Here is a 27269-nt window from a genome sequence, read left to right as displayed (position 1 = left end):
AACGTGGGGATAAAAAACATATTTTCTTCTAATTTCTCAATTCAGAAAAAGGAGCCGGTTCTTTTTGTTCTCTCTCGCGTATACAGGCGACAGTATTTCCCTCTTTCAGTACACATTAAATACGATGAAGCTTCACTGATGTACACAAAGAAAAACTAGCGATACCCAAAGGGGGAAGCAATGAATGTATCGTAGTACTCGAGTTTAAAAATGTGAAAACAAAATGCAACAAACGCTGCAATGGCAGGATGAAAACCTCCATTTTCTTTTCCTTCACATAAAGTACAAATATATATATATATATATATATATATATATATATATATATATGGAAAGTTTATGTGACAAAAAGAGATACATCGTATCGACGGAGACGATACATTTAACAAATGAGAGCAATAATGTGTCAATTTACAGTCGAGTATCATCTGTTGGCCGTCTGCCAGACACACACACACACACACACACACACACACACACACACACACACACACACACACTCCCTCTGGCTCCTCCCCCTCCCCCGTGTGGATGTGTTTTTCCGTCTCGGGTGCAGAGGTTAAGTCGTCCTCAGCATGTGTTGGTGCAGGTCGGCAGCAGCAGAGACCTGATGACAGACTGTGTGAACGCCGCGGCGTGTCAGGGGTTAAGTGTGTGTGTGTGTGGGGGGGAGGCACACACACCTGGTTTCCTCCTGTGTGTGTGTGCAGAACAGAGCGGCTGGTGACATATTGTAAATGCATGTAGAGAAACTCTGTGCAGTGAAGGAAAACTGGACTTCTGTCCACAGCTGCTCTGGATGTTTTGATGTTGGTCTGTCGGCTTTAGAAGCGTGAGATGAAAGAGATGAAAGATGATACAAGTGATAAAAGATGATAAAAGAGATAAAAGAGATAAAGATGATGTGGTATTCACATCATCGAACAGAACCCTGAACATCTGGAGGGAACGCACACGAGGAGAGAACGCGAGCAGCAAACTGCTGAACGTTGTGATGACTAAACGCAGCATTTAGCTTCAGCAGAGCACGAACACTGAACGCATCACTCGTAAAGCCTCAGGACTAACTCAGGACTAACTCTGGACTAACTCTGGACTAACTCTGGACTAACTCAGGACTAACTCAGGACTAACTCGGGACTAACTCTGGACTAACTCAGGACTAACTCAGGACTAACTCAGGACTAACTCTGGACTAACTCTGGACTAACTCAGGACTAACTCGGGACTAACTCGGGACTAACTCGGGACTAACTCGGGACTAACTCTGGAGTAACTCATGAGTTACTTATGAGTATTGTGTCAATTTTCCTTACTGTGTGTGTATGTGTATATATACACATACAGTGTGTGTGTGTGTGTGTGTGTGTGTGTGTGTGTATATATATGTGTATATATATATATGTATATATATATATATATATATATATATATATATATATATATGTATATATATATATATATTTATATATATATATATATATATATATATATATATATATATATATATATATATATATATATAAATATAAATTTAATGAATAGCCAAACAGTGTGTGTGTGTGTGTGTGTGTGTGTGTGTGTGTGTGTGTGTGTGTGTGTGTGTGTGTGTGTGAGTGACAGCAGCAGCTGGTCTGGAGGTCATGTTGCATCACTGCAGCCAGAAAACACACATTCTTCACCAGGAGATAAAGTTACACGTACCACAGTGTGTGTGTTCCCCTGTGTGTGTGTGTGTGTGTGTCTGTAAAGACAGAGTGATTTATTGTGTGTATGTGCGTTTTGGGGTTTTTTCACGTTGGTGTTTTCCTCCGTTCTTCATTTCTTCTTCATTTCTTTGTTAGAAGCCGTCGTTACTTTTAGTGAACGGACGCACAACAGAGACGTGGCAGTGTGTTGCATTTATTTGGGGGAGTCTTTTTATTTGTGTAGGAACAAACAAATGTAGGAAAAAGCTAAAATCATGTAGCACGTGTTTGTTAGCATCACACACTTGTGTTTGTTAGCATCACACACGTGTGTTTGTTAGCATCACACACGTGTGTTTGTTAGCATCACACACGTGTGGCCTGTGATTGATTTTGGAACATAAATGTTGTTTTTATCTGCTTTTATGGGATAAATCTTATGTATATATCATCTTAAGGAAAATACTGTGTGTGTGTGTGTGTGTGTGTGTGTGTGTGTGTGTGTGTGTGTGTGTCTAACTGCACTCTGGGGTGTAATGAAGAAATAAAAAAGTCTTTTCAGTGCCGGCGATGGTTCATTAATAAAAGTAATGTCTCCGCTTTTGGAATTCCACAGGTGTGATTTGTCTTCATCTTTAACGGTGCGGACTGATTAGGAAAGCAAACAGTGTGTGTGTGTGTGTGTGTGTGTGTGTGTGTGTGTGTATATATGTGTGTGTGTGTGTACATGCAGTGCGTTCACATCTGCATGCTATGTAAGTGTTTGTGAGCGCCGCAGGTTATTAGAGCGCCACTCGGCTTGTACTTTTCCTGTGTGTGTGTGTGTGTGTGTGTGTGTGTGTGTGTGTGTGTCCTCATTGGCTGAATTGTCGGGGCTTAGCAAACAGAGCTGACAACACTGTGAGTGATCCTCGACGTTGTTATTGACTTAGACTTTATTTATAGAGCGTGTGGTCTGCGAGCAGACACGATTAATCAGAAGAATGTTATAATTAGGGCTTAATACCCCTCAGGCGGGACACACACACACACACACACACACACACACACACACACACACACACACACACACACACACACACACACACACACACACCATACAGTATGTGAACATAATGTATGAATGCAACACAAACACACAGTGGCCTCTATGTATTTGTGTGTGTGTGTGTGTGTGTGTGTGTGTGTGTGTGTGTGTGTGTGTGTGTGTGTGTGTGTCGGCTGGATGGGTTGCAGAGTTTTTTGGGCGCGCGTTGTTTGTCCAAAGCGCTTTAAGGCTTGATTTTTTTAAACAAAAGTCAGTTTGTTACAGAAGTGTGTGTGTGTGTGTGTAAGTCTTTCTCTGTGTGTGTGTGTGTGTGTGTGTGTGTGTGTGTGTGTGTGTGTGTGTGTGTGTATTAATACACACCGATGCAGATGTTTGAGCCCTACACAGCCTGTTGTGTTCAGTGTCGCCTATTTTTAGGGCCGGACAGTTCACACAAGGGCTTGTTACATTTAAAAAAGTACACATTTTGTGTCGAGAGAGACAAAATATACACAAAGACTCTATTTAGTAAATCCACCATCAAGATAAACAACAACAACAAAAGAATAAAAACAGAGGCGTCTACTTTCAGAAGTTTTTTTTTCTCGTTTTATTATAAATAGTAGAGATAACACGTGACGTCATATCGCTTTGTCAAATAATACAACACAAATATATCAAAAAGGAATGAACACACACCCCCTTTCAGGACCAGGACCCGCGTCCAGACCAGGACCCGGACTTGGGGCCTCATTCCTGGGTAAGTAAGAGTGATCTAGACCCCCATGAGGACCAGGACCCGCATCTGGACCTTTACCCGGACTTGGGGCGCTGGACAAAGTTTCGCCGCTCACTTGTACATTGTGTGTGGATTTTGTGTTGTTTTTTTGAGTGCGTGTGTATTTTTTTGACATTACAAAAAAAAGTTGTTTTTTTTTGGAGACAATAAATATGTCCGGAATGAAAAAAATAAATCATTATTATTATTATGACTCGTATCATATGCAAAATGGGAAGAAAAAAAAACAGAAGAAGAAGAAAAAAAAATCCAGAGCAACACAAAACAAATAGAAAACATAAAGTAGAAGTTTTGGCTTGTGTGTGGTTGTGTAGCGTTGTGTTCGCTCCTCTGGACTCGTTGTCGTGACACGTTGTGTTCCTGTTTTTAAAGCCACAGACACACAATATTGCACTTCTGGTCAGCTGGGAGGAGGCGACTGTGACCCCGGCAGGAGATCTTTAAAGGGTTTCAACCCCTGTGATCGATCCAGCCTACCTCCTCCCTCCCCCCCTCTCTCTCTCTCTCCCTCGCTCTCTCCCCCCTTCTTTTAAAGCCACTTCTCCTCTATCGCTCTCTCATCCGTCACTTTCCCTAAAGGTCGCCCCGCTGACCTCCAGGGAGTCGCTCTGAAGCTAAAGGACGAGGTCCCTCGTGTCCATAACATGAGGGAGGAGAGAGGGAGAGAGGGAAGAAGAGGGAGAGGGAGAGAGGGAGGGATGGTGTGGAGGGAGAGAGAAAATAGAGAAAGAGGAGATGAAGAGAGAGAAAGGAAAAGAGAGGGAGAGAGAAGAGAGGAAGAGAGAGAAAAAAGGGGAGAAACGGGTAAGGAAAAAGAGAGAAGGGGGAGAGAGAGAAAAGGGAGGGAAGGGGAGCGAGAGAAGAGAGAAAGGGGAGAGAGAAAGGAGAGGGAGAGAAATGGGGGAGAGAGAGCGTGAGGGAGAAGGAGGAGAGAGACAGAGAGAGAGAGAGAGAAAGAGAGAGAGAGAGAGAGATGGAGGCATGGAGAGAGAGAGAGAAAGAGGGAGAGAGAGAGAGAGGGAAAGTCTGAGTGAACCTCCTCTGCAGTACCGCTGTGATCTCCACTAAAGAGTTTCTGATGCATAAAAAAACAACAAGACAGGTTTGTTTGTTTGTTTTTCTGCATCTGGAAGATAAATCCACAAGCCCCGCCCCCTGCAGCCGAAACAACGTGTTGATTGGAGGAACGTGGTCACGTGGCCCTAAGACGTGTAAACATGCGTTTGCCAAAAAGCTGTCTGAATACCACGAAGAGATTTCGGGTTCTCCGTCCTCACAAAGACAGAAACCCCCCTGCGCCTCCACCTGGAGTGTTTTTGTGGGAGGGGCCTCTGCGATGGGCGGAGCTCCGCTGCTCCATCCTGGTCCGTCAATGACAGTTTTTTGGTCTGAAATTCTTCTTCTTGTGGTCCCTTCTTTTTTTATTTTTACTTTTTCTCCTCCAACAAGAATGAATAATAATATTAATAATAATAATAATAGAAAAAAAGACAGAATGTGTCCCGGTAAACGGCAGCAAAATAAAAAATTTGGTCCAGATATATATATATATTAAAAAAAAGAATGTCCGTGTGCCGAGTCCGACGCTCTGGATCAGGTGACCTCCGGCCTCAGATAAGAAATGGCACCTGGAGGAAGAGGAGGAGAAGAAGAAGAAGGGATGAGACAGTTGTTAAGTTATTATTGAGGAGGGACTGTTGAAGTAGAACAAGCTGGAGAGGTGATAAAAAGAGATATACGACCACGGTAAATCTTGTAGCGTGACGCTGCGCTCACATGTGGCTATTGTTAGCATAGCATGTGCTAACAGCGGTTCGGGGTGTGAGGTCAACTATTTATTTTTCACGCTCAGAATCTCAGACCTGGGGAAACGATACGGAACATTTCACTGAAAGGTTGTTTCCTGACGCGGCTGATCTGCTTCAAAGCTCTTTAAAGCTTCCTCAGGAAGACCCTCCAACTACAGAAACGCTGAGTCATGGAATGTACTTCATGTACTTCATGTACTTATGTAGAAAATGAGTTAAAAAAAACAACGTATTGCATTCAACCACATTTTTACGGTAGATGGGGAGATAGGTAAGTAGGTAGTTTGGTAGAGAGGTAGTTTGGTATGTAGATAGGTAGGTAATTTGGTAGGTAGGTAGTTTGGTAGGGAGGTAGTTTGGTAGGTAAGTAGGTAGGGAGGGAGGTTGGTAGGTGGCTAGGTAGGTATGGAGGTAGCTAGGGAGGTAGATAGGGAGGTAGTTTGGTTGGTAGGGAGGTTGGTAGGTAGCTAGGTAGGTATGGAGGTAGTTTGGTAGGTAGGTAGTTAGTTTTGTAGGTAGGTAGGTCGGTAGTTTGGTAGGTAGCTAGGTAGGTATGGAGGTAGTTTGGTAGGTAGGTAGTTAGCTAGGTAGGGAGTTTGGTAGATAGGTAGTTTGGTAGGTAGGTAGGGAGGTAGGTAGTTTGGTAGGTAGGTAGTTATGTAGGTAGGTATATAGGGAGGGAAGGAAGTAGTCGGATAGAAAACTTTATTAATCCCGAGTAGTGAAACTAATTCGTCCTCAAAGACAACAACACACTCAACTTCAAAGCTGACAAAGAAAAACAGGAACAATAAACTGTTAACGCGCTTCGTGGTCGCAGGCGGGAAGTGACGCATTACGTCGTCTCATCGCGATAAGACGACACAACGCTGGCGTGGTGAATTTCCAGCGTGGCGTCCGGCGCCCCCCCCCCCCCCCCTCCTCCTCAGCTGACCTCGGCACAGACACCTGTTTCTAATCGCCGCCCTGCCAGAGGCTGTTAGGCTCCGGCCGCCCCCCCAAGAGAAAGAGACCTCCAAACCCAACCGCACACCGGCTCTGCAGCCGCACTGATTAATCACATCAAGATGGACCTCGCGAGCTGTCCGAGGTGTACGTGTGTGTGTGTGTGTGTGTGTGTGTGTGTGATTCTTTATTCGGTTCACTTTGAGATATCCGACCGAGATATTTCATTAGACGTTGTCGGATATTAAGTCCGGGAGCACTCCGTGCACGGGTGCACGGCTGCTGCCCTCTTTTTTTATTATATTTTTTGGAGTTCTCGAGGTCGCCAAGAGGTCAGTGGATGAACCTGATTGGTCGAACCTTCCCCCCCCCCCCCCCCCCCCCCCCCGCCTTCTTCCGTGTGGACCGAAGAGAATTGGAAACGAGTCGGGCGGCTTGTAATCACGGCGTGACGGAGAGGAGCGACGTCGCCCTCCGAAAAAAAAAAAAGCTCCACGGAGGTTTTTTCTCTCTTTTGAAGTTTTTGATTCGGGTGACGGTAATGTGAAGCGACTCCTCCGCCCGCTAGCGCGGGTATAGCTTCTCTCACCCGCTACGGCGGGAGCCGACGCTCTCGCGGTCTCGCTAAAAGCCGCCAGATTTCGTGGGCGATGGAATCAGAGCCGCGCAATTAACCCCCCGACACTCGAGGCCGACTGATTGGACCCCGCAAACAAAATGTCAGCTGCCTTTAAGGAGCCGAAACCTGCAGCGACCTGTGACGTGTTTCACTTCGTTCCTGATCCCCGGGTTCAGAGCAGGAGTTTGCGGTTACAGGTTTTCGCGTCTTGCTACCAGAACGCCCGATAATTGTGCCTCGTATCGGAGGACTTGGGCTTGAAAGGCCACGAAAGAAAACCAGTAGAAAGTTGGAAAAGTCTTCAACTTGTCCAGGCAAGGAAACCGTGAGATATAGATATATTTTCCTCAATATTTGGACGGATGACACAATGCTAATACAACATTTCAGCATTCGTTAGCGCTTGGTAAAACCTACAAAACGCGCTAATCGTCTTTAAATATTTCACGTTATGACAGTGAGTTTTATTTTTTAATTTCTTCCTATTTAGTTTGTTTAAACAAAATGTTGCATGAACAAATTTAAAACTACAGAAAACCCCAATGAGGGAAAAACACAGAATATAAGTGCAATCAGTGTGACAGCTACTGACAGCAAGTACAATTTTAAAGTACTATTTGTATGCTACTTCATACTTCTACTACTTCTAAAATATTGTTCTTTATCAAGCTGTGCTGTATTTACTGTATATTTACTGTGTGTATATATATATATATATATATATATATATATATATATATATATATATATATGTGTGTGTGTGTGTATATATATGTATATATATATGTATATATATGTGTGTATATACATATATGTATATATATATATAAATATATATACACACATGTGTGTGTGTGTGTCTATATATAAAAATATATAGACATATAAAAATGAAATTAGACTTGCTCCACCTCGACCAACCAGAACATTGTTTATTTATTTAAATAATGACAATGCACGATAACTTTATTGCACCCGATGAAGCTGAAGCTCATGTTCTCGTAGCGCCTGGTTATAATACTGTTAGAGGCTTTAATAATAATAATAATACTGTTAGAGGCTTTATTAATAATAATAATACTGTTAGAGGCTTTAATAATAATAATAATACTGTTAGAGGCTTTAATAATAATAATAATAATAATAATACTGTTAGAGGCTTTAATAATAATAATAATACTGTTAGATGCTTTAATAATAATAATAATACTGTTAGAGGCTTTAAAATGTCCGTCTCCTATACGATGGAGCATATTTATCTGATAAAACTATGGCTTTTACTATTTTTTTTTGTTAAATAAAAGCTCTATAAAGCTCTTTAACTTTTGAAAACACACCTACTTTTAGGCATTTGTTGAAAATTGCATCCGCAAACTGAAAAAGTATCTAAAATCTAAAAGTTTTATTGCAATATCTGCCACAGTTTCCAAGGGGTTAATAGTTTAGTTCCTTCAGGTGTGTCTGTGGAAAAAGGCGAGGATGAAAAGAGAAAAGGTGGAGTCTATTGACCTTACTTTGCCCGTACTGGCCGTACTGGTAGGACGCCACGTGGTCCACGGTGTAGCCCGGCGAGCTGTAGGAGGCGGGGCAGTAGGACTGGGAGCCGGGCAGCGAGGGCAGCGCCGCCATGGAGGGCACGCTGGTGAGGCCCTCCAGGCCCTTGATGTGCTCCATGCGCTGGCTGCAGCTGGCGGCCATGCCGGCCGGCGGCTCCAGGCCGCCCGTCAGCGGGGAGATGGCGTAGTCGCTCTGGGGCTGGTGGGGCACGCCACCCGGGTTCAGCAGACCCATCACCTGATGGGAGGGAGGGGGGAGGGAGGAGGGAGTTAAGTTCACTTGAGTTGAAAAAAACAGCAGAAGACAATGGATCCGGATCCTTTAAGTTTACTCATGGCGACTTTTTTAAAGGAATTATTTGGATTTTCTTTTTAGCAGGATTCCTACACATTGTGACCAATAGATTCCCATGACTTTAAACACATTTACATGACTTTTCCAAGGCTTTTAACCAAATTTACATGACTTTTCTGTGACTTTAAACTAATTTTCATGACTTTAAACACATTCCCATCACTTTTCCATGACTTTAAATCACTTTTCCATAACTTTAAATCACTTTTCCAAGACTTTAAATCACTTTTCCAAGACTTTAAATCACATTTCCATGACTTTTAACCAAATTTTTTATGACTTTAAACCAAATGTTCATGATCAAACATTGTGTGAAATGTGTGTGTAAACAGTAAAAAGTGATAAAATGTAGTATTTAAACTAACAATGAGGATTCAAAGCATAAAGTAAACCTTAAATGACACAAATGAATGAGAGACAATAGTTTGATTAAAAGAATAAACATTTATATAGATGCCTGTATGTATGCTGTTGATATTTTGAGCCTCGTTCTTTGAAAAGCAGATAACGTCATGAACACATATAACACATTTACAGTACTTTTACTACACTTTGGGGGATTTTATAGACTTTTCCAGGCCTCAGTTATGACATTTTGAAAATGTCATAACTCCTCCAGGTTTCCATGAGCGTAAAGAACGCTGTTTCAGGCCCCGACCCCGAGAAAAAGGCCTCCCAACATATTAAATATCTCTCATATTTTCGTCTACGAGCGACCGTGCATCGCCTCAGACCTCGAGACGAGGAAATCCCCTCCTCCTCCTCCTCCTCCAGTCATCAAAAGAGGCCGGGGCCCAGACGGAGATAGCACCACGGAGGAAGAATTAGGCAATTTGTCCTCCGATCCACGGCTCCACTTACTCCAAAATTCCCTCTTGACACCGCTCCAACATGAAAAGATAACGACTTATCTCGGGGAGAGATACGGCGGCTAAAGATAACATGAAGGGAAGGTCTGCGCGCTCAAACCTCCAACAGGCGGCTTCGCCCGCAGTCCGACGGACTCCGTCAGCGCTTGACCTGGTCTTTATTAGCCGCCGGATAATCAAATTTGGGACGGGGAAAGAAGCCCGTGGGGCAAAGCGTTTCAACTGGTTTCCACAAAGCAGACTTCCCCTCCCTCCCCCCTCTCCCCTCCTGACTCCTCCCCCCTCTCAACCCCGACCCCTCCCACGCCCGCTGACTCTACCTGTCCTCCATCAAAGCGTGTATTTATGCATAACGTTAATAAGAAACTTTATCGCGTATGAAGGTAGCTCTCCGACTGGACGGGCTCGCTCTGAACGCACCGCGGCCCGCCTCCCGCCTCGGCCTGGAGGCCTGCAGGCCGAGGCGGGAGGCTCCTCCCCCCCCGGTGTCCTAATGGGAAGCAGGTACGCGGCGCTCTGAGCCTCTAAGTGACATATTGTTCCACATCCACACGGACACATGGTGCTGCTTAAGTCATTTCCCAAAGACGAACGGAGGAGAGTCCATGTGGACAGAGAGAGAGAGAGAGAGAGAGAGAGAGAGAGAGAGAGAGAGAGAGAGAGAGAGGGAAAGGGAGAGGGAGAGGAAGAAAGAGAGGAAGAGGGAAGAGTTTCCTCCAGCCGGGTAACGCTCGCCTCAGAGAGAGAGAAGTGGGAAGGGAGACAAGGGGGAGAGAGAAGGGGGGAGGGAGAGAAGGAGGGAGGAACAGAAGGGGGAGAGAGAAGGGAGAGAGAGATGTGGGGAGAGAGAGGAGTTGTTTCCTCTAGCCGGGTAATGCTCACCTCAGACAAAAAGGGGGAGGGGAGAGGAAGAGCGAGAGGGAGGGAGAAGGGGGTGAGAGGGAGAGAGAAAGGGGAGAGAAGGAGATAGAAGGAGAGAGAGAGAGAGAGAGAGAGAGAGAGAGAGGAAGAGAGAGAGAGATAATTGTGACTGGTTCTAGTTTGGTGACTTGTGTGTCTGTTAGCCTCTCTCCCTCTCTCTCTCCCTCCCTCCCTCCCTCTCTTCATTCCTCCCTCTCTCCCTCCCTCTCTTTATCCCTCCCCCTCTCCCCCTCTCTCCCTCCCTCCCATCCAGGGCGTCTCATATCTGGACCTCTCTCTCTCTCCGTCGCCGGCGGCCCTGCATCGGCGCGTCCAGCCGGACTTAGCGGGGAAAGAATGTCGGGACGGTTTCGGGGCCTGAAAAACATCTGAGAGAGACGAGACATTCCTGCTCCTGCTCGACCGAATACAAACAAATCAACCAGAAACTTTGGAGCGTTCTCTCCTGGAGGAATGTCTCAAAAGGCAAACATTTTTTGGAGAATGCAATCGAGAGGGCGAGGATGCTCGCGTCTGTCTCGCCGCTTCCGGTACGTCCCGAAAAAACGGGAAAAAAAGCGCCTCCTCCTGCAGAAAGTCCTTTCAGGAGGACGAGCTGTGCCCCAAAACACACGCAAGAAAATGGCCGACGACCAACTTAATCTGTGAACGCGGACTCCTCCTTGTTGCAATGGTCCGGCCTGCAGGAAGGAGCTCGGGCCGCTCGACCACGCCGTGTAATATTTGCGTAAAGACTGATCCTCGCCGCGTCACGGAGGCGATCGATTATCTACGCCGCCGCCGCCATCGCCATCGTTCCCTTGTGATGACCGAAACCTCATTTTCTGCCTGTTAGGGCCTCCTGACGCCTCCTTTTGCCGCGCCCTCTGTCTGAGGTGCGGCGACCTTGGGTGCGTCGGTGCCTGGATAATTGTCTGTAATTGTCTTTTTTTTTTTTTTAAAGCCGTCTCGCTTTTCAGCCGAGGGGTAACGCGCGGAAGACGGGCGGATTTAATCGGCGAGGACACGTGGGCGAAGGGTAACTTGACTTTTCAAAGCTCTCGAGGCCGTGCGTCTGAGGGGAGATCATGCGCTTTTAAAAAAGAAAAGACAAAATAAATGTTAAAAAAGAAGCTCCGGTGTGAGAAAAGTCTCGAGAGGCAAAACGCACGAGTCTCCCGTCAAACTGAGAAACGACAGAAAAGTTGTGTTTCGCTCAAAGCATTGAGTTGTTGTTTTTTTTTCTGTTTGTGTGTCATCAAGTCTAAAAGCACGCAGGTGAAGCCGCGGCCTCTCACCTGTGAGGAGAGTCCGTTCCCCAGGGCCGGGTTCATGGGGTTGGCCGGTCCTCCTCCGGCGCTCACGAAGCCGTCCGAGTAGCCCGAGAAGGAGTGGCGCCCGGGGGCGAGGCAGTAGGCGGAGCCTCCTTCCACCTGCCCACCGACGCCAACGCCGCCGCCGGCCTGGTGGCCCGAGGAGGGGGGGAGGGGCTGAGGCCGATGCAACGTGCTGGGGGGCTCTGCCGAGAGGAAACGCTTTGTGAGATGCTGGAAGTTACTTTCAAGAGAAAACATGTCCGCTCAAAACGTACGAATGAGTAAATGTGTCGTTATTTAATTCCCAAAAAATTGAAAAAACTTGATTGAGAATAGATAGGCAAGCGCACAAAAATGTTTCAAAAAAAGGCGCCTAAAAATGAAGAACATCATAAATGTTTTGTAAATAATTATTACGTTACATAAATCTTTAATAAATGATGATGTTTCCTCCTGATGAGTTATTTCCAACAGTCGTATGTCCATCCACAACAACCAGAGCCGTCTTGCTCCCTCACCTGGGGCTATGGATGCCGGGTACGGGCTGTCGGACAGCTGGTACGGGGCGATGCTGGACATGGCGGAGGGCGGGAAGCCGCCCGGGATCAGGTGGTTGAACGCCATCAGCTGACTGGCGCCCGCCTGCTTCCTCCACCTCGCCCGCCTGTTGCTGAACCAAACCTGCAGGGACGACAACCACGTTCTATCAGCGTGTGTGTGTGTGTGTGTGTTAGTGTGTGTGTATGTGTGTGTGTGTTTGTCAGAGTGCAGTTTTTGGGAAATAAAATGTTAAACAACCAAAAAGAAAAAGAAGTACGATAAAATATGCTGCTGTCGGACTTTACACGTGTTCCAATAATAGACTCACATTTACATGAGTTTGTGCTTGTGTGTGTGTGTGTGTGTGTGTGTGTGTGTGTGTGTGTGTGTGTGTGTGTGTGTGTGTGTGTGTGTTGGGATTGACATGCCGGGCCCATATGGACGTGGGCTCACGCTGGGCCTGCTTACACTTCCCATATGGGGCCCGTGGAGGAGAATTTACTGGACTTCAGATCAGAAACTAGGAAAAGGCCAGATTAGACCCCTGGGTGTGAGGATGAGGTGTGTGTGTGTGTGTGTGTGTGTGTGTGTTTTAAGCCGTTGTGTGGCGCAAACAGCGATCAGATGGTAGCCTTTTAAATGGTCGGAGCGTGTACATAAAGTCCACGAGGCGTAAAAGTGTGTGTGTGTGATGTTCGTGACAGGTCATTCGGGGCAGGCAGCAGTGTGTGTGTGTGTGTGTGTGTGTGTGTGTGTGTGTGCGTGTGTGTGCGTCGCTGCCGTCTTGTAAACGCGTTCATGTTTGAACTCCTGTCGGAGGATTTCACGGCTCCCCGTGACGCTCCGGGTCACTTTTACAACCCCGCAGCTTATAAAAAAAATAGAAAGCCTTTCGCAAATTCACACACGGGAATTCCTGTGAGTTCACGAGCCGGGAATCTGCTTTTAACTCTCTGGCGTGCACGGTGGCGTGCACGGTGGCGTGCACGGTGGCGTGCACGGTGGCGTGCACGGTGGCGGCGTGCACGGTGGCGGCGTCCTCGGCGTACCTGGACCCGGGCCTCGGTGAGTTTGGCCCTCTGGGCGAGCTCCTCCCGGGTGTAGATGTCGGGGTAGTGGGTCCTCTCGAAGGCCCGCTCCAGCTCCTCCAGCTGCTCCGCCGTGAAGGTGGTGCGACTGCGCCGCTGCTTCCGCTTCAGCGGCAGGTCAGGCTCCGACTCCACCTCCGAACCCTCGTCGGAGTGACTCGCTGCAAGAGAGAGAGAGAGAGAGGAAACACTTAAAGAATGCCCAGCGGATCTAGAGTACCAGGGGCGCCAGAGCTAGAGTGCCAGGGGTGCCAGATCTAGAGTGCCAGGGGCGCCCGATCTAGAGTGCCAGGGGCGCCAGATCTAGAGTACCAGGGGCACCAGAGCTAGAGTACCATGGGTACCAGATCTAGAGTGCCAGGGGCGCCAGATCTAGAGTACCAGGGGCGTCTAGAGTACCATCGGCACCAGATGGACTGTGAAATACCGAACTGAAACAATTTTTTTTTAGTATCTTTACATTGTGCCACTTTTTAGCGTCCGTTTACTCTCTACATCTTGGTGGGTTATTTCCTTTCTCTCTCTCCACACACACACACACACACACACACACACACACACACACGCACACACGTGCGCCATAAGGCATGTTGGTCCTCCTCGTGGTCGTGTTGCCAAACAGAGCTCCATTCAGAAAGGAATATTCTGAGCCTAAGGAATAATCCCAATGGACCGAGATTCCCAGGACACCGCAGGGGGGTGACTGGTGGACTAAAAGGCACACAAAAGGCTAATTTGGACCCAGGGCCTATTCTTTGAGAGCGTGTGTGTGTGTGTGTGTGTGTGTGTGTGTGTGTGTGTGCGTGCCTGGAAGAAGGACAAACTGTTCAGCTGGTCTACTTTTCTAAAAAAAAAAGAAAAAGAAAAACTGTGTCAAAAGCTTTAACGACTACTTTCACTACAGATTAATTTGTGTGTGTGTGTGTGTGTGTGTGTTTGTCCAAAAAAATCCCCCAAAAAGTAATTACACTCACAATCATTCAACTTTACGTCCTCACAACGCATATTTGTCTGTTTCGCTTCGATTGAAAAACACACACAAGTTGTGTGTCTGTCGTTGTGGTCTCGTGGCCTGACCGGGCTGCAGTGTCCCCCGACAGCTTTTTGTGTGTGTTTTTCTACTTTTTTTCCTGCGGTGATCCCCGTTCTGTCGACTCGCCGACTTCAAAGTTCCCCCGAGGCCAAAGCACCCACTTCTTCTTCTTCTTCTTCTTCTTCTTTTTTATTTGTGCGTTACACTTAATTAATTCCCCCTCGGCGTATAGGGGAAGTTTTTGTGCACCGACACTGTATTAGTTCCCCTTCAGATGCAACAATAAAATACAAGAGAATCCAAATATCTCGGGGCCCCTCATGTGAAACTGATCCCCCCCCCCCCCCCCCCCCGCCCCCCCTCACCCTCTTTCAGGCTTTTTTTTTTTTCCTCCTCGCAACACCAACAGCAGTGGGAGTCAACTTAACATGCATTAGGGGCAAATTGGTAAAGAAACATTCAAGCATGAGGGAGGCAATAAGTAAAATATTTTCAGAAGGGGGGGGGGGGGCGTCGCCTTAAGCCTCTGCAGGGCATCTCGTCCACGGCTCGGCCTTCTATCGACGAGCTCTTCACCCGCGACCCACGGCTTCAAAATGGCCTCTTTTGCGACATTTACGGCGAAAAATAACTATAACAAAAAAAAAAAAGCGCCGTTTGATGTAACCGGTGGCGTTTCAGACGGTAGTTTTTTGAGGGGCAGGAAAACAAGGAGATGAGGCCTTGTGAGAGTGTGTGAGTGTGTTTTTGTGTGGCCTCCCCCTCCAGTTCCTGCACGGAGGAAGGAGGGCGGCGAGGAATGCCTGCTCGCTCCCCTTCCCCTCCCCGACGAGAGCGGCGTGCACGTTCCTCGGCATTTCACAGGGATTTGGGTCCTGGGAAAGCTGAGGAGGAGGAGGAGGAGGAAGAAGAGGAGGAGGAGGAGAGGGGAAGAAAAATCCTTAATCACTTTGGCATTACCTTATCGGTGTACGAGCGCTATACCGCTCCAAGAAGAAGCGACATGAGCGGCGGCTCTGGCGAGGCCTCGAGGCGACGCTGAGACACGAGGAGAGGGAACGCATGCGAGCCGACGGTTAGAAACCCGGGAAGATAGAAAAAAAAAAAAAAAAAGTCAGCCGGCAATGTGTACAAAATAAATGAAGCCACACTTCTTCTTTTTTTTCACTTTGGAACATCAGCAAACCTCTTTGCACGCCACCGTCCTTAAACAAGCACCACCTTCTCCACCATCCCTCCCTACTTTCCTCCCTCTCTTTGTCTCCCCCATATCTCCCTCTCTCTCCCTTCTCCACCCATATTTCTTCCTCTCTGTGACTCTCGGGGCTCTTTGTTGCTCCGCAGAGCCGAGGTCTTTGCCCGCGATTTCCACGCTCCATCTGTGGAATCCGTCATGGCTCCCTTCGGCCCCTCACAGCGGAGGGGCTGTCACCTGCCCCACGGGGGAGCCGAGGGGAGGGTGGGGGCGTAAAGAGGGGAGGCAGAGGGCTCGGGGGTGGGGAGGGTGCACAGCCGGGGGGCATTTCTAACCTCCCCCTTTGCCCCCAAAAAAAAAGAAACACCCCCTTCCTCCAGAGGGAACTGTAGGAGCACCTGAGGGGCAACGCGGTCGTTGTTAGTTGTTGTCGCTCCGTCTGAGCGTCTGTGTTGGTGTTTGTTTGTTTGTTTATTGTTGTTGATGTTTGTGTTGTTTGGCAGAAGCGTAGAACATCCACGCGCCTCGTCGGGCCTTCGTCAACGCTGTGAAAAGCTCTTCTCCGTCTTTACAGTCAAAAAGTAAGAAATAAAGCATCGGAAAATCTGTATATATATGTGTATATATATATATATATATATATATATATATATATATATATATATATATATATAAAGTTTATCCTAACTCATAAAAGTATTTTCTATCTCTCACGTGCGCAAATATCTTCTTAAGAAATGTGAGAAAACACAATTTGATTTGAAGTATACATCTTATTTTGACTTTTGTTTTACTGAAAGCATTTAATGCAAAACCTCAGTAACTTTATCAAAACAAGCACCACAAAGAAGTGTTTTCTTCTGCCGCACAAAGCAGCTACACAACACGCCTCACACTTACTAATACTTTATGTGATATAAAATATAATGCGGTGCGAATTAAAGTGGCAGGTGAAGAAAGTTCATGAGGGCAAACTTGTGCCAAGGCGGTGAGTCCAACCACTCGGCTCACACACACACACAAAGACACACACACACACACAAAGACACACACACACACAAAGACACACAACCCCCCTCCTCTCTGGTTCCACATGCACTTTTGAGGCTACGTTAATCGAGCTTGTCAACCCCGAGGCGTCTCCACTTTAGCGTCCATTACCAGTAAACCCCTTGCTCGCGGGCCACAAGCACACACACACACACACACACACACACACACACACGCAATACACTCCAAAACGATCTTTGTGATGATAATAATGCGTAATGCCGAATCAGCATCAGGATGTATAATACCTCTCTCGCAAAGAGGTGGAGAGCGACGAGTAGAGGAGACCTTTACACACACACACACACACTTACTCACACACACACACACACACACGCACACACACACACACGCTCCCCGGATCTTATCCGACCTCGTGAACCTGTGGTTTCAGAGTGCCCCGTTTGCCGTCATCGCCTCGCTATCCCCGCGATCTGATGGCAGCGTCAAACCGAATGATCCACTCGAACCTTCACGTCGCTGCACACATGTGCTACGTCTTAACATAACCTATTTACAGCCCCCTGTAAACACTCCACTTCTCTCTGTGTACTTTTCCTCCACCTCAGCTTAAAGGAGGAGCAGGAGGAGCAGGAGGAGGAGGAGGAATAAGAGGAGGAGGAGGGTTGCTGGCTCTTGTCGGTTCATCAGAATATGAGTCAATGTGAGCCTTAAAAGGGTCAAATTATATCTGGAGGAGCAGGAATCACCCAGGAGCCGATGAGGAGGAGGAGGAGGAGGAGCAGCGTAAGGAAGCCGCAGAATAAGAGCAGTTTGGGTGGAGGTGGAGGAGGGTGGAGGAGGGCGGAGGAGGAGAAAAGAAAACTGTTTAATTTAACCAAACTGGAGCCCTGGAGAGGCACACGGGGCCAAAGCAACCTGCGAGGGCCAAAAGACCCAACAGGGACGTATAGCAGGGAAGAGGGGGAGGAGGGGAGGGAGGAGAGGAAGGAGAGGGGGGACGACGAGGGAGGAGAGGAAGGAAGGAGGAGAGGAAGGAGTGAGGGGACGACGAAGGAGGAGAGGAAGGAAGGAGAGGAAGGAGGGTTTGGCTGAAAACGGGCTGTTGGAAAGATGTTCGGCGTTGCTGTTTTTGTTTTGTTTTTCTAGAAGAGAGAGAGAGAGATAGAGGAGGAGGTGGAGGAGGAGGAGGTGGGGGAAGTGGAGGAGGAGGGATGTGGATTTTGGGACTTGTGGGAATTAACCAACCATATGCGGACTGTTTACACCCCTCTTCGGACGTCCCAGTAACTCTTCTCCTCTGAGGGGTTCTGCTTGATAGCGAAGCTAAATGTGAGCGCCCTCCTCCTCCTCCTCCTCCTCCTCCTCTTCTTCCTCCTCCTCCTCTCTCTCTATTCTCTCCTCCCACAGGAAAGTTTAAAAAAAACACAAAACACAAAAGGCAGAGGAGACAAACGCGGCGTTTATTTGGGCGTGCCGGCCGCGCTGCTCCATTCAGGAGCCGGCCGCTAAGTGACTGAGCGACTGCATTAAACAGTAGATAGAAGTCAGGACGGGCAGATGCCGGCCGGATAATGGCTCTACTGACAGCTTAGGACCCATCTGTGACTCTCTCTGCCGGGTTCAGAGGGAGGAAGATGCTGTGTGTGTGTGTGTGTGTGTGTGTGTGTGTGTGTGTGTGTGTGTGTGTGTGTGTGTGTGTGTGTGTGTGTGTGTGTGTGAGGAAGGGAGGAGCGGCGAGGAGAGCGAACTCACTTGACTTTCTGAGGAGGAGCGTCAACCTTCACAGCTGCCCCGAGAGCGAGTGTGCCACTGCTCTGTGTGTGTGTGTGTGTGTGTCAGTGTGTGTGTGTGTGTGTGTGTGTGTGTGTGTGTGTGTGAGAGTGTGTGTTTTACGCCGTTGTGTGGTGCAAACAAAGATCAGCGGGTTGCCTTTAAACGGTCGTAGCATGTATAAAGTCCACAAGGCATGAAAGTGTGTGTCTTTGTGTGTCTTTGTGTGTGTTTGTGTTAGCATGAGGTTGTGATTAGACGCACACACACACACACACACACAGAAATGATGTGAGCAGACTATCAGCAACAGTCTTGTTATGTAACAACCAAACAGAGATGACACGACAAAAAAAAGAGCAATGGAAGTTGTTGTGTGTGTTTTACGCTGTTGTGTGGTGCAAACAAAGATCAGTGAGTTGCCTTTAAACGGTCGTAGCATGTATAAAGTCCACAAGGCATGAAAGTGTGTGTCTTTGTGTGTGCATGTGTGTGTGTTTAAAAGCATGGGGTTGTGATTACACACACACACACACACACACAAACGATGTGAGCAGACTGTCAGAAACAGTCTCGTTACGCAACAACAAAACAGAGATGACACGACAAAGAAAAAAAAAGAACGATGGGAGTTGTTGAAGATGTGTGTGTGTGTGTGTGTGTGTGTGTGTGTGTGGTGTGTGTGTGTGTGTGTGTGTGGTGTGTGTGTGTGTGTGTGGTGTATAGGAAGTGGTTACCTGTCATTTGCAGCTAAATGTGTTGCTAACCCCGTTTCCTGTGCGGCGCTGGGGGAGCGTGACCCCGGGCGACCCCTGTGGTTCCCCCGTCTTTTAACTCACAGCTCAGCCGGAGAGCCACTTGTTGAAATATCCACCGAGCGGAGACACACACACACACACACACACACACACACAGACACTCTATCCAAGAACACTTAAAAAAAACGCACACAACTGCAGTAGTATGTCAAGTTCTTGTTCCTTCCTTAAAGGCTACAGTTCCTGCCAAAATATCCTAAAAAATCAGATTAAAATAAGTTTTCTTTTACCCGTTGTGTTGGTTAACTAGTTTTGTAACCCAAAACCCCCCCCAAAAAAATAGCAAAATCACAGAGGAACTATTTTCTTTCAAGCACAGCTGCGTTGTGAAACTACTCACGGCATCGCTGTGTGTTTGTATTCATGCGCCACGTCGGTCTACACTTAAATTAAATTAATGAATTGATATAAAACTCTGCAGGACGAGAGGAGGAACTGTGCCGCGTGTATCTTGAGATCTGATGCAGGAAAACTCCCTTTTTATTACATTTTAATGCAAAAAAACCTGATGCTGCGTTCATGGGACACGGCGGTTTCTTGGTTCTTTACCTCGGACTTTTTAGATGGCAAATATTCCCCCCAAAAAAAAAGAACTTTCCGGGTCTTTTTTGGCAGAGGATCCCGACTCAAACCTGGAACATACCTGTAATCAGGCCCAACAGAGCCGGACATTCATCCCGAAAAGCCCGAAAAGCAAATTGATTAGTTCCATCCGGGCCGAGCGCCGCGTAACGACCGAGTGTGGACACGCAAACCCCGTATCCCTCCGTGCACACACACACAGAGACACACACACGCCCTTAATCGACGAGACACAAAAGCTTCGGGGCTAATTGGTTAACAAAGCTCTCAATGGAAGTCTCGGCCTTCGTCGAGCGGGTGATTGACAGCTGCCTGTCCCGCCCGTCGGCGGCGGCGGCGGTGCGTTGACTGGGACTCAAACTTTGACACTTGACCTTAACCCTTTTCCCGACACACACACACACACACACACACACACACACACAAATATAAATGAAGACACGTTTTTTTAAACTTGCAAACCGAAGCAAACGCACAATCCGTCTACTTTTTTTTTCTCAGAAACACACACACTCGTTGCACTTTAAAAAGCAACCTCTCTCTCTCTCTCCCTCTCTCTCCTCCCTCCCTCCTCCCCCCCAGCTGTTGTGCCTATAGTGCAGACTTGCAGCAGATAAAGAGGGGCCTTATTCTAAGGCGAGCCATTCTACTTGACCTTCGCCGGGCCCTTTTCACTCTTTCACTCCCTTCAAACCGTCTTTGGGGCTCACTCTCTGGGCTCAGTGTGTGCGAGTCCATCACACGGGGGTGAAGGCTGGGGCGCTGCAGCCAGTTCTGACAGGGGAGGGCGGGGGAATACCCCAAATACCCCCTACACACACACACACACACACACATGCATGCACGCACAAGTCTCCCCCCCCCTCCCCTCCTGACTTCAAAGTTGGTGTGCATTCATTAATTGCCCTTTGAATTGATATCAGAGGGTCACAATAAGAGTGTGAAAGGAAAAAGAGGCTTTAATGAAGCATAGAGCGGCCCATTCATTTGCAGATAACTATGTTTTCACGCTCCGACGCTCGTCGTGCATGGGCTTATTAGAGGGAGGGAGGGAGACGGAGAGAGAGAGAGAGACGGCGCCCGAGGGTGAGGGGTGTTTGGTGCTGGCCACTTGGCCCTCGTGCCCCTCTCTGCCCTCGTGCCCATGGGCCTCGCTGAGTGACGCATTCACGGGCGGGACAGACAGAGGGCCCCTCTTCAGCGGGACGCTCGGCTCCCCGGACGCTAATAGCCGACAGCTATTCTAAGAGCCGAGCGGGAGTGTTGACGGGCCGCAACTGGACACTCGTTTGTCCTGCCGGGTGTTTGTTTTTGTGTCTGTAAAATAGTTGGAAATTGAAGAAGAGGAAGACTTAAATGTCCCGAAATAAAGTCCGATGTGTGTGTCTTTTGTCTCGTGTGTTTTATAGTGCAGCATCCTCACATTGGAGACGCTGAAACCGCAGAACTTGGGGCGTTTTGTGCTGAAAATATAGATATTATTTTAACCGAAATAGTTGGCTGTTGTTTTTTCTGTCGATGAGATTCATTGAATCGTCGTATTTGGGGGTTTCCTCCGTTCAGAGGGAACTAGTTTGACGACGTGTGTGTGTCTGTTTTAAACAACATCTTTCGAGCGTGCACACACACACACATCGGCGTCCCCTCTCACACACACACACACACACACACACACACACACACAGTCCAGCTTATTCAGCATTCACACGCACCAACGTAAAGTCTGAGCTCTCGAGGCTTCTGCAGATGATAACTGCAAACTGGCCGACGCAAGAGTTACCGTAAGCGCACACACACACACACACACACACACACAAACACACCGCTCCTGTGTGTGCCCACATGTTGCATTTGCAGCACGCCATCCTTTAACCCCCCCCCTCCTTCCAAAAAATAAGAAAACACCCCAAGATCTCCATTCACGCGCGTTATTTACACAAACAAAGTCCCGACTCCGTTTCTGCGACAAAAGCCGAGCTAAATCTTTACGGCTCTTTCATGTATTGTCCCCCCCCCCTCCCTCTCCTCCCCCCTCTCCTCCTCAACCCCCCCCCCCTCCCCTCCCCTCTCGGCTCGGATACAATGAGCCCGGGGGAATGGAGAGGCAGATTGAAGGAATGCGCCTCAATAAACCTAATTATGACATGATGACTGCGCTCACCATGGCGGAGGGTTTTTCAAAGATCCCGGGCTTATTCAATTAGCCCTTTTTCAGGATCCCCTTTCACCAAATAAAGTTATCCCCTTTGACTGTTTGCATTGCAGAGTGGAATGCGTGTGTGTGCGCGTGTGTGTGTGTGTGTGTAAATGCACACACACACACACACACAAGGCCAGGGCCTAAATGGAAATGTATCGGCCCTCAACAAGGCTCCTCTGTGTTATCTGGCTAATTTCACCTAAGTTTGGACTCTAAGATACACTGTGGAGACGAGGAGGCGTGTTTTAAGGGGGCGGGGCCTCTGTGACCGCTCTCATCGTTAACGTTGTCTCCAGGGTTAATTACTGTGACGCTGGAGGTTTGGGACGAGCCGACAGACCTGCAGGGCCCACGCTGAGGCAGATATATAAATATGTGATGGAAGAGGAAGAGGAGGAGGAGGAGGAGGAGGAGGAGGAGGAGCAGAGGGGGGAGGGGTTGTTTTATAAACTTGACTTATTGCAGCAGGAATCTGGGAAGAAGTTTTTAAAACCGAGCTAAAAGGTTTGTGTGTTATTATTCATTATTCAGAGAGAGAGAGAGAGAGAGAGAGAGAGAGAGAGAGAGAGAGAGAGAGAGAGAGAAGCTCTCCAGATGAAAGTGGGATGAAATAAAAGAGTTGATTTAATCTGCTTGAAGAGATTTGGGGAGCAAGAGGAGGAAGAGGAGGAAGAGGAGGGGGGAGTTTAACGGAGTTGGAGCGCATCAGCACAGGACGGGTGTGTGTGTGTGTGTGTGTGTGTGTGTGTGTGTGTGTGAGTGAGGAGGTGGGGGTGTCATTGTGAAGCTGCGCTCCGGGCCAGACGGGGCTCTCCGGGGAGAACATTGGTCCCATTCACTGAAAGCTCCCTTTAATAAACTCCCTCCGTCATTTAATGTGACATCGTTTAGACTTTAGAGGACATAATTAATGCTGTGAGGCCGCGAGGCCGCGACTCATGGAGGATCAATAATAGACCATGAGACACGCAGCAGTATTATTAGCATCAAGGAGAGGAGGAGGAAGAGGAGGAGGAGGAGGAAGAGGAGGAGGAGGAGGGAAGAATACAGTCAGAATATTATGACAATCACCGCAATTTCGGCTTCACGCTTGTCCGCTTCTGTTATAAAGCTCTGACGTAACGAACGCAAACCGGAAGTAAACAAAACAACATGTGTGCGTAACTTTTTTAACAAGAAGTGACACGTGTTTTTGAAATGTTCTCACTTAAAAAAAAAAAAAATTTAAAGTGGCATTTATATCATATTCATATGCTCGTTCGCGCGCAATCCAACAGTTGTTTTTTTATTTTATTTATTTGTATTTTATGGGTGCACGAGCACGCATTCTTTGGTGCCAATACGTGACCGGGTTTTAGAGGCTGTTGATTGTCGCCTCCACACACACACACACACACACACACACACACACACACACACACACACACACACACGCACACGCTAGAAAAGGAAACATTTTGTAGGTGAAAACGGCCATTTTCCCTCGCGGAGCCCTCAAAACCTGAATAATTCATCCTTCATTGCGGCCTCAGTGTGTTTCTCTCTCTCTCTCTCTCTCTCTCTCTCTCTCTCTCTCTCTCTCTCTCTCTCTCTCTCTCTCTCTCTCTCTCTCTCTGACTGAATTATAAACAGGTTGCCAAAGCGGTTTCCAAGCTGGCCCTTTTGTCCGCAGCCGGGGCGCGAGCCCCAAATGGACTCTCGCGCCTTTTGTCTCCCCCAAGTTCATCCCCGCGCGTCCTGTTGCGCGCGCGCTTTTGTGGAGGAGTTTTGGAAACCGTTGAACAAATGTTTGATCAACTCATCTGTCGGGTGAGGGAGGTGGGGGCATGGAGGCTCCTATCTGTCCTCCTCCTCCGTGTGTTGACACTTCGCTCCTCAAACTGTTTCCAAAGGGAAAAGCGAACGAAGAGACGAGGTGGGAAGCGCTTGAACGCCTCGTTTTGGGGCCTTTTTAGTCTCCCGGGATGGATTATTAACATGGAAATATGAAGTTTAACAAGATCGGGTTCAATTGAGCTGTCACGCGCACACCTATAATTATCTTTCCCGAAGGGAAAAATATTGTAAAGGTTGGTCATCGTTCGGAAAGCAGCAGATTAAAGCGCGACGAATCCACACACTAATGACGTAGAGGCAACGACAACAGTTCTGACATTGAAAATAAAGGTTAAATGAGACACAACACTGCTCTCAAATATCCAATTATGCTCCTGACTAATAAGGGAAAAAGAAGGAATGAGTTATATATTCCTTGGCATCCCATAATAAATATAGTTTCCAACCAAAACATTTGAGCTGAGGCCAACATGAAGTATTTCAACGAGTCGTTTTTTGCAGGAGGGGTACGTTTTTTCTTTTCTTTTTAATGGTTTAAATCCACGAAACAATAGTTGTTTTATATATATATATATATATATATATATATATATATATATATATATATATATATATATATATATATATATATATATATATATATTTATATATATATATATATATTTGGTGGTGATATATATCGTTTTAAACACAAGAATAAAAAATACAATTAATTAATTGCATTAAACTATAAACTTTCAAAGCGACCCAGAATATTGATAATAAAACATGGCAGTTAAAAATGTGTGTTATTGTCTCCTGGGAGTCTCACAATAAAACAAAATAAATACAAAATAAAAACAATAATAGTCACGTTGTAAAACTACGAAGAAGAAGAAGAAGAAGAAGAAGAAGAAGAAGAAGAAGAAGAAGTCAATAGGTCGGAGGAGCTGAACTCGGGTTTCACGTTAAGCTGCCAGATGAGCGCGCGCCGTGTGATTCAATATCAGATAAACAGTCTGTTAGATTTTCACTTTCACAGCGATAAAGTCCTCAAAGCGCGTCCTAAATGGGCAATTTGTCGAATAAACACAGAAAAAAAAGTGTAATAAAGTTGCTCCCATGCACGTGGCCGTGACTTTAAAAACGTCACGTGACATGAGTTTAACGCACTCACATCTGTCCGCCAGGATGCCCTCGATGCTGTGCTTGGCCCTGCGGTCGCTCTCCTCCAGCTCCTTCCTCTCCAGCTCCTCTTCGTCCTCCTCTTCCTCACCGCGGACCCCGAACTTACTCCGCATGGTGCGACTGATGGAGCTCACTGGAGGGATGAAGAAGACGCGGGGTGAGTCACGTGATCAAGGAAACACGACACGCAGTGAGAGCGGCAAAGGATGCATTCAACATGATGACAAATCATACACTTACATAATAATAACTATATATATATGTATATATATATATATATATATATATATATATATATATATATATATATATATATATATATATATCAATAATATATCATATGTAGATTATATAGCACATATATGTATATATATATATATATATATATATATATATATATATATATATATATATAGTATATTTGCTTTCAACATTCGACATTAAAAGTTGACAAATCATACACTTAAATAATAATAACTTTATATATATCTACCATATATATACACATGATATATATGTGTACATATAGATATATATTATGCATATTTTTATATATGTATATGTAATATACCAGATACACATCATATATACATCATTTATAAATTATATATATATACATTATATATACATCATATTTACATCATACACATAATATATATATTTATATAATAAATAAGTCTAAATAAATAAGTTATAAGTCTAAAAACTAAAATACTGGGCTTTTTTCTACTTTAATCATAGTGTTTTTTATATTAATATAATTAAAAAGTCATCCATATGACAACCTGTTGTGGCCAAAGTTTAGCTTGACATATAAAGAGCTAATGACAGATGAATAATAATAAGTATAATTGTGTAAATGAATTCCTGTCCGCCCTTTGTTACCTGAAGGAACGTTGTTGCGGTCACATATCCCATCCTTCAGTAATTTATCCCGAATCTCCCAGCTAAACATACCCGGGTTTTCCCGCTTGTATTCTTCTATTCTCTTCTCTACGTCCGGCGTTGTCCCCTGCTTTAAAGAGAAAGGTCAGACAAGTCGCAGAGTTTATTCACGTTGTCGTGGCCCCTCGGGGCCCAACGCACACACCGCATACAATCACACAAAACTTAATTAAACACACGAATATGCATCAATATTACATTTGCGGCCCACATATTCCGCGCGCATACCTTGGGTTTGCTGCCCCCGATGGCCCCGGGTCTGATGGAGCCCGTCTCCTGGTACCGGCACAGGATCTTGGACACGCAGCCGTGGGAGACCCGCAGTTGTCGGGAGATGACGCACGGCCTGACGCCGTGGTGCGCCATCTCCACGATCTTGTGTCGGATGTGGTTGGGCAGAGGTCTGCCGTTTATGAAAACTCCCCCGAGCTGGTTCACGCGGCCTTGACCCAGCGGGGTGGACACTACACACGGAACCCCCCAAAAATACAAATACATATCACCAAAGTTACGTTTAACAGACTCCCCCAAAGTGTACCTGAATACACCAATAACAAGATAATGACGCGGCGGTTTTATTTCACTTCTACAAAAAAAAAAAAAAAACAGCTGACAATACATATTTTTTCACGCAATAATTTATTGCAAAAGTATCCCATTAAAACATGTACACTGTTTATTAACATGTTATTACCTATATAGCCTGCTGACGAAGAAAAGTTGCTTGAATTACGCACCAAAAAGCTCCAGAAAAGCTACACAAGTAGCAATAAAAACGACTGAATTGTGAGGTCAGCTATAAGTTTTTTGCTGGAGGAAAAGGCTCCGCGTTTCGGGCAGTGTGGTGGGTTTACGTTACCTTCCAGGGGGAAGCCACTGCGGGGGTAGTTCTGAGCCAGCGTGGGTCGCATCATCATGGGTATCGACCCCGCCAACGCAGTCATACCTCCAAACACCCCGGGGTGACTATACAGATAGCTCCTTAACGAGGGTGGGGGAGATGGGGGGAGGGAGGAAGGGAGGGAGTGAGGGAGACCGCTGTTGCTCCAACACACAGCTTTTTCCGCAGTAAAAAAAAACACACACACAAAAAAAAATAGCCAGTGAAGAAGCTTCCTTGACAACAAAAAACGTTTAAAAAGAAAGAGCGTTAGCCTCAGTTAGCTAGCTCCCGGGGAGGACCGCGAGTCAAAAGGGAC

At 46.6% G+C, this 27269-nt stretch overlaps 1 protein-coding gene across 6 annotated transcripts in view; it reads right to left on the bottom strand.

Moving 5' to 3' along the window:
- Positions 1-5003: 5003 nt before the first annotated feature.
- The window catches only part of pax3b (paired box 3b), a 22512-nt gene continuing 246 nt past the window's right edge, over positions 5004-27269 (bottom strand). The window contains exons 1-9 of one of the 6 annotated variants that reach the window (XM_068584540.1): positions 26930-27269; positions 26299-26534; positions 26011-26140; positions 25115-25258; positions 13472-13671; positions 12401-12563; positions 11865-12085; positions 8396-8680; positions 5004-5142 (exon numbers count right to left, since the gene is read on the bottom strand). The exon at positions 26930-27269 is cut by the window's right edge and continues 246 nt beyond it. In XM_068584540.1, coding sequence (XP_068440641.1) covers positions 5125-5142; positions 8396-8680; positions 11865-12085; positions 12401-12563; positions 13472-13671; positions 25115-25258; positions 26011-26140; positions 26299-26534; positions 26930-27014 — 1482 coding nt within the window. In that variant the 5' untranslated portion in view covers positions 27015-27269 and the 3' untranslated portion in view covers positions 5004-5124. The remainder of the gene's footprint in view (positions 5143-8395; positions 8681-11864; positions 12086-12400; positions 12564-13471; positions 13672-25114; positions 25259-26010; positions 26141-26298; positions 26535-26929) is intronic. The other 5 variants (XM_068584537.1, XM_068584543.1, XM_068584541.1 and 2 more) reach the window with 5 other exon arrangements.

This window comes from Clinocottus analis, unplaced genomic scaffold, assembly GCF_023055335.1.
Source record: "Clinocottus analis isolate CAN_PGR_092001 unplaced genomic scaffold, fCliAna1.0.p SCAF_2, whole genome shotgun sequence".
Taxonomy (NCBI): Eukaryota; Metazoa; Chordata; class Actinopteri; order Perciformes; family Cottidae; genus Clinocottus; species Clinocottus analis.
This window is presented reverse-complemented; position numbering and strand designations above follow the sequence as displayed.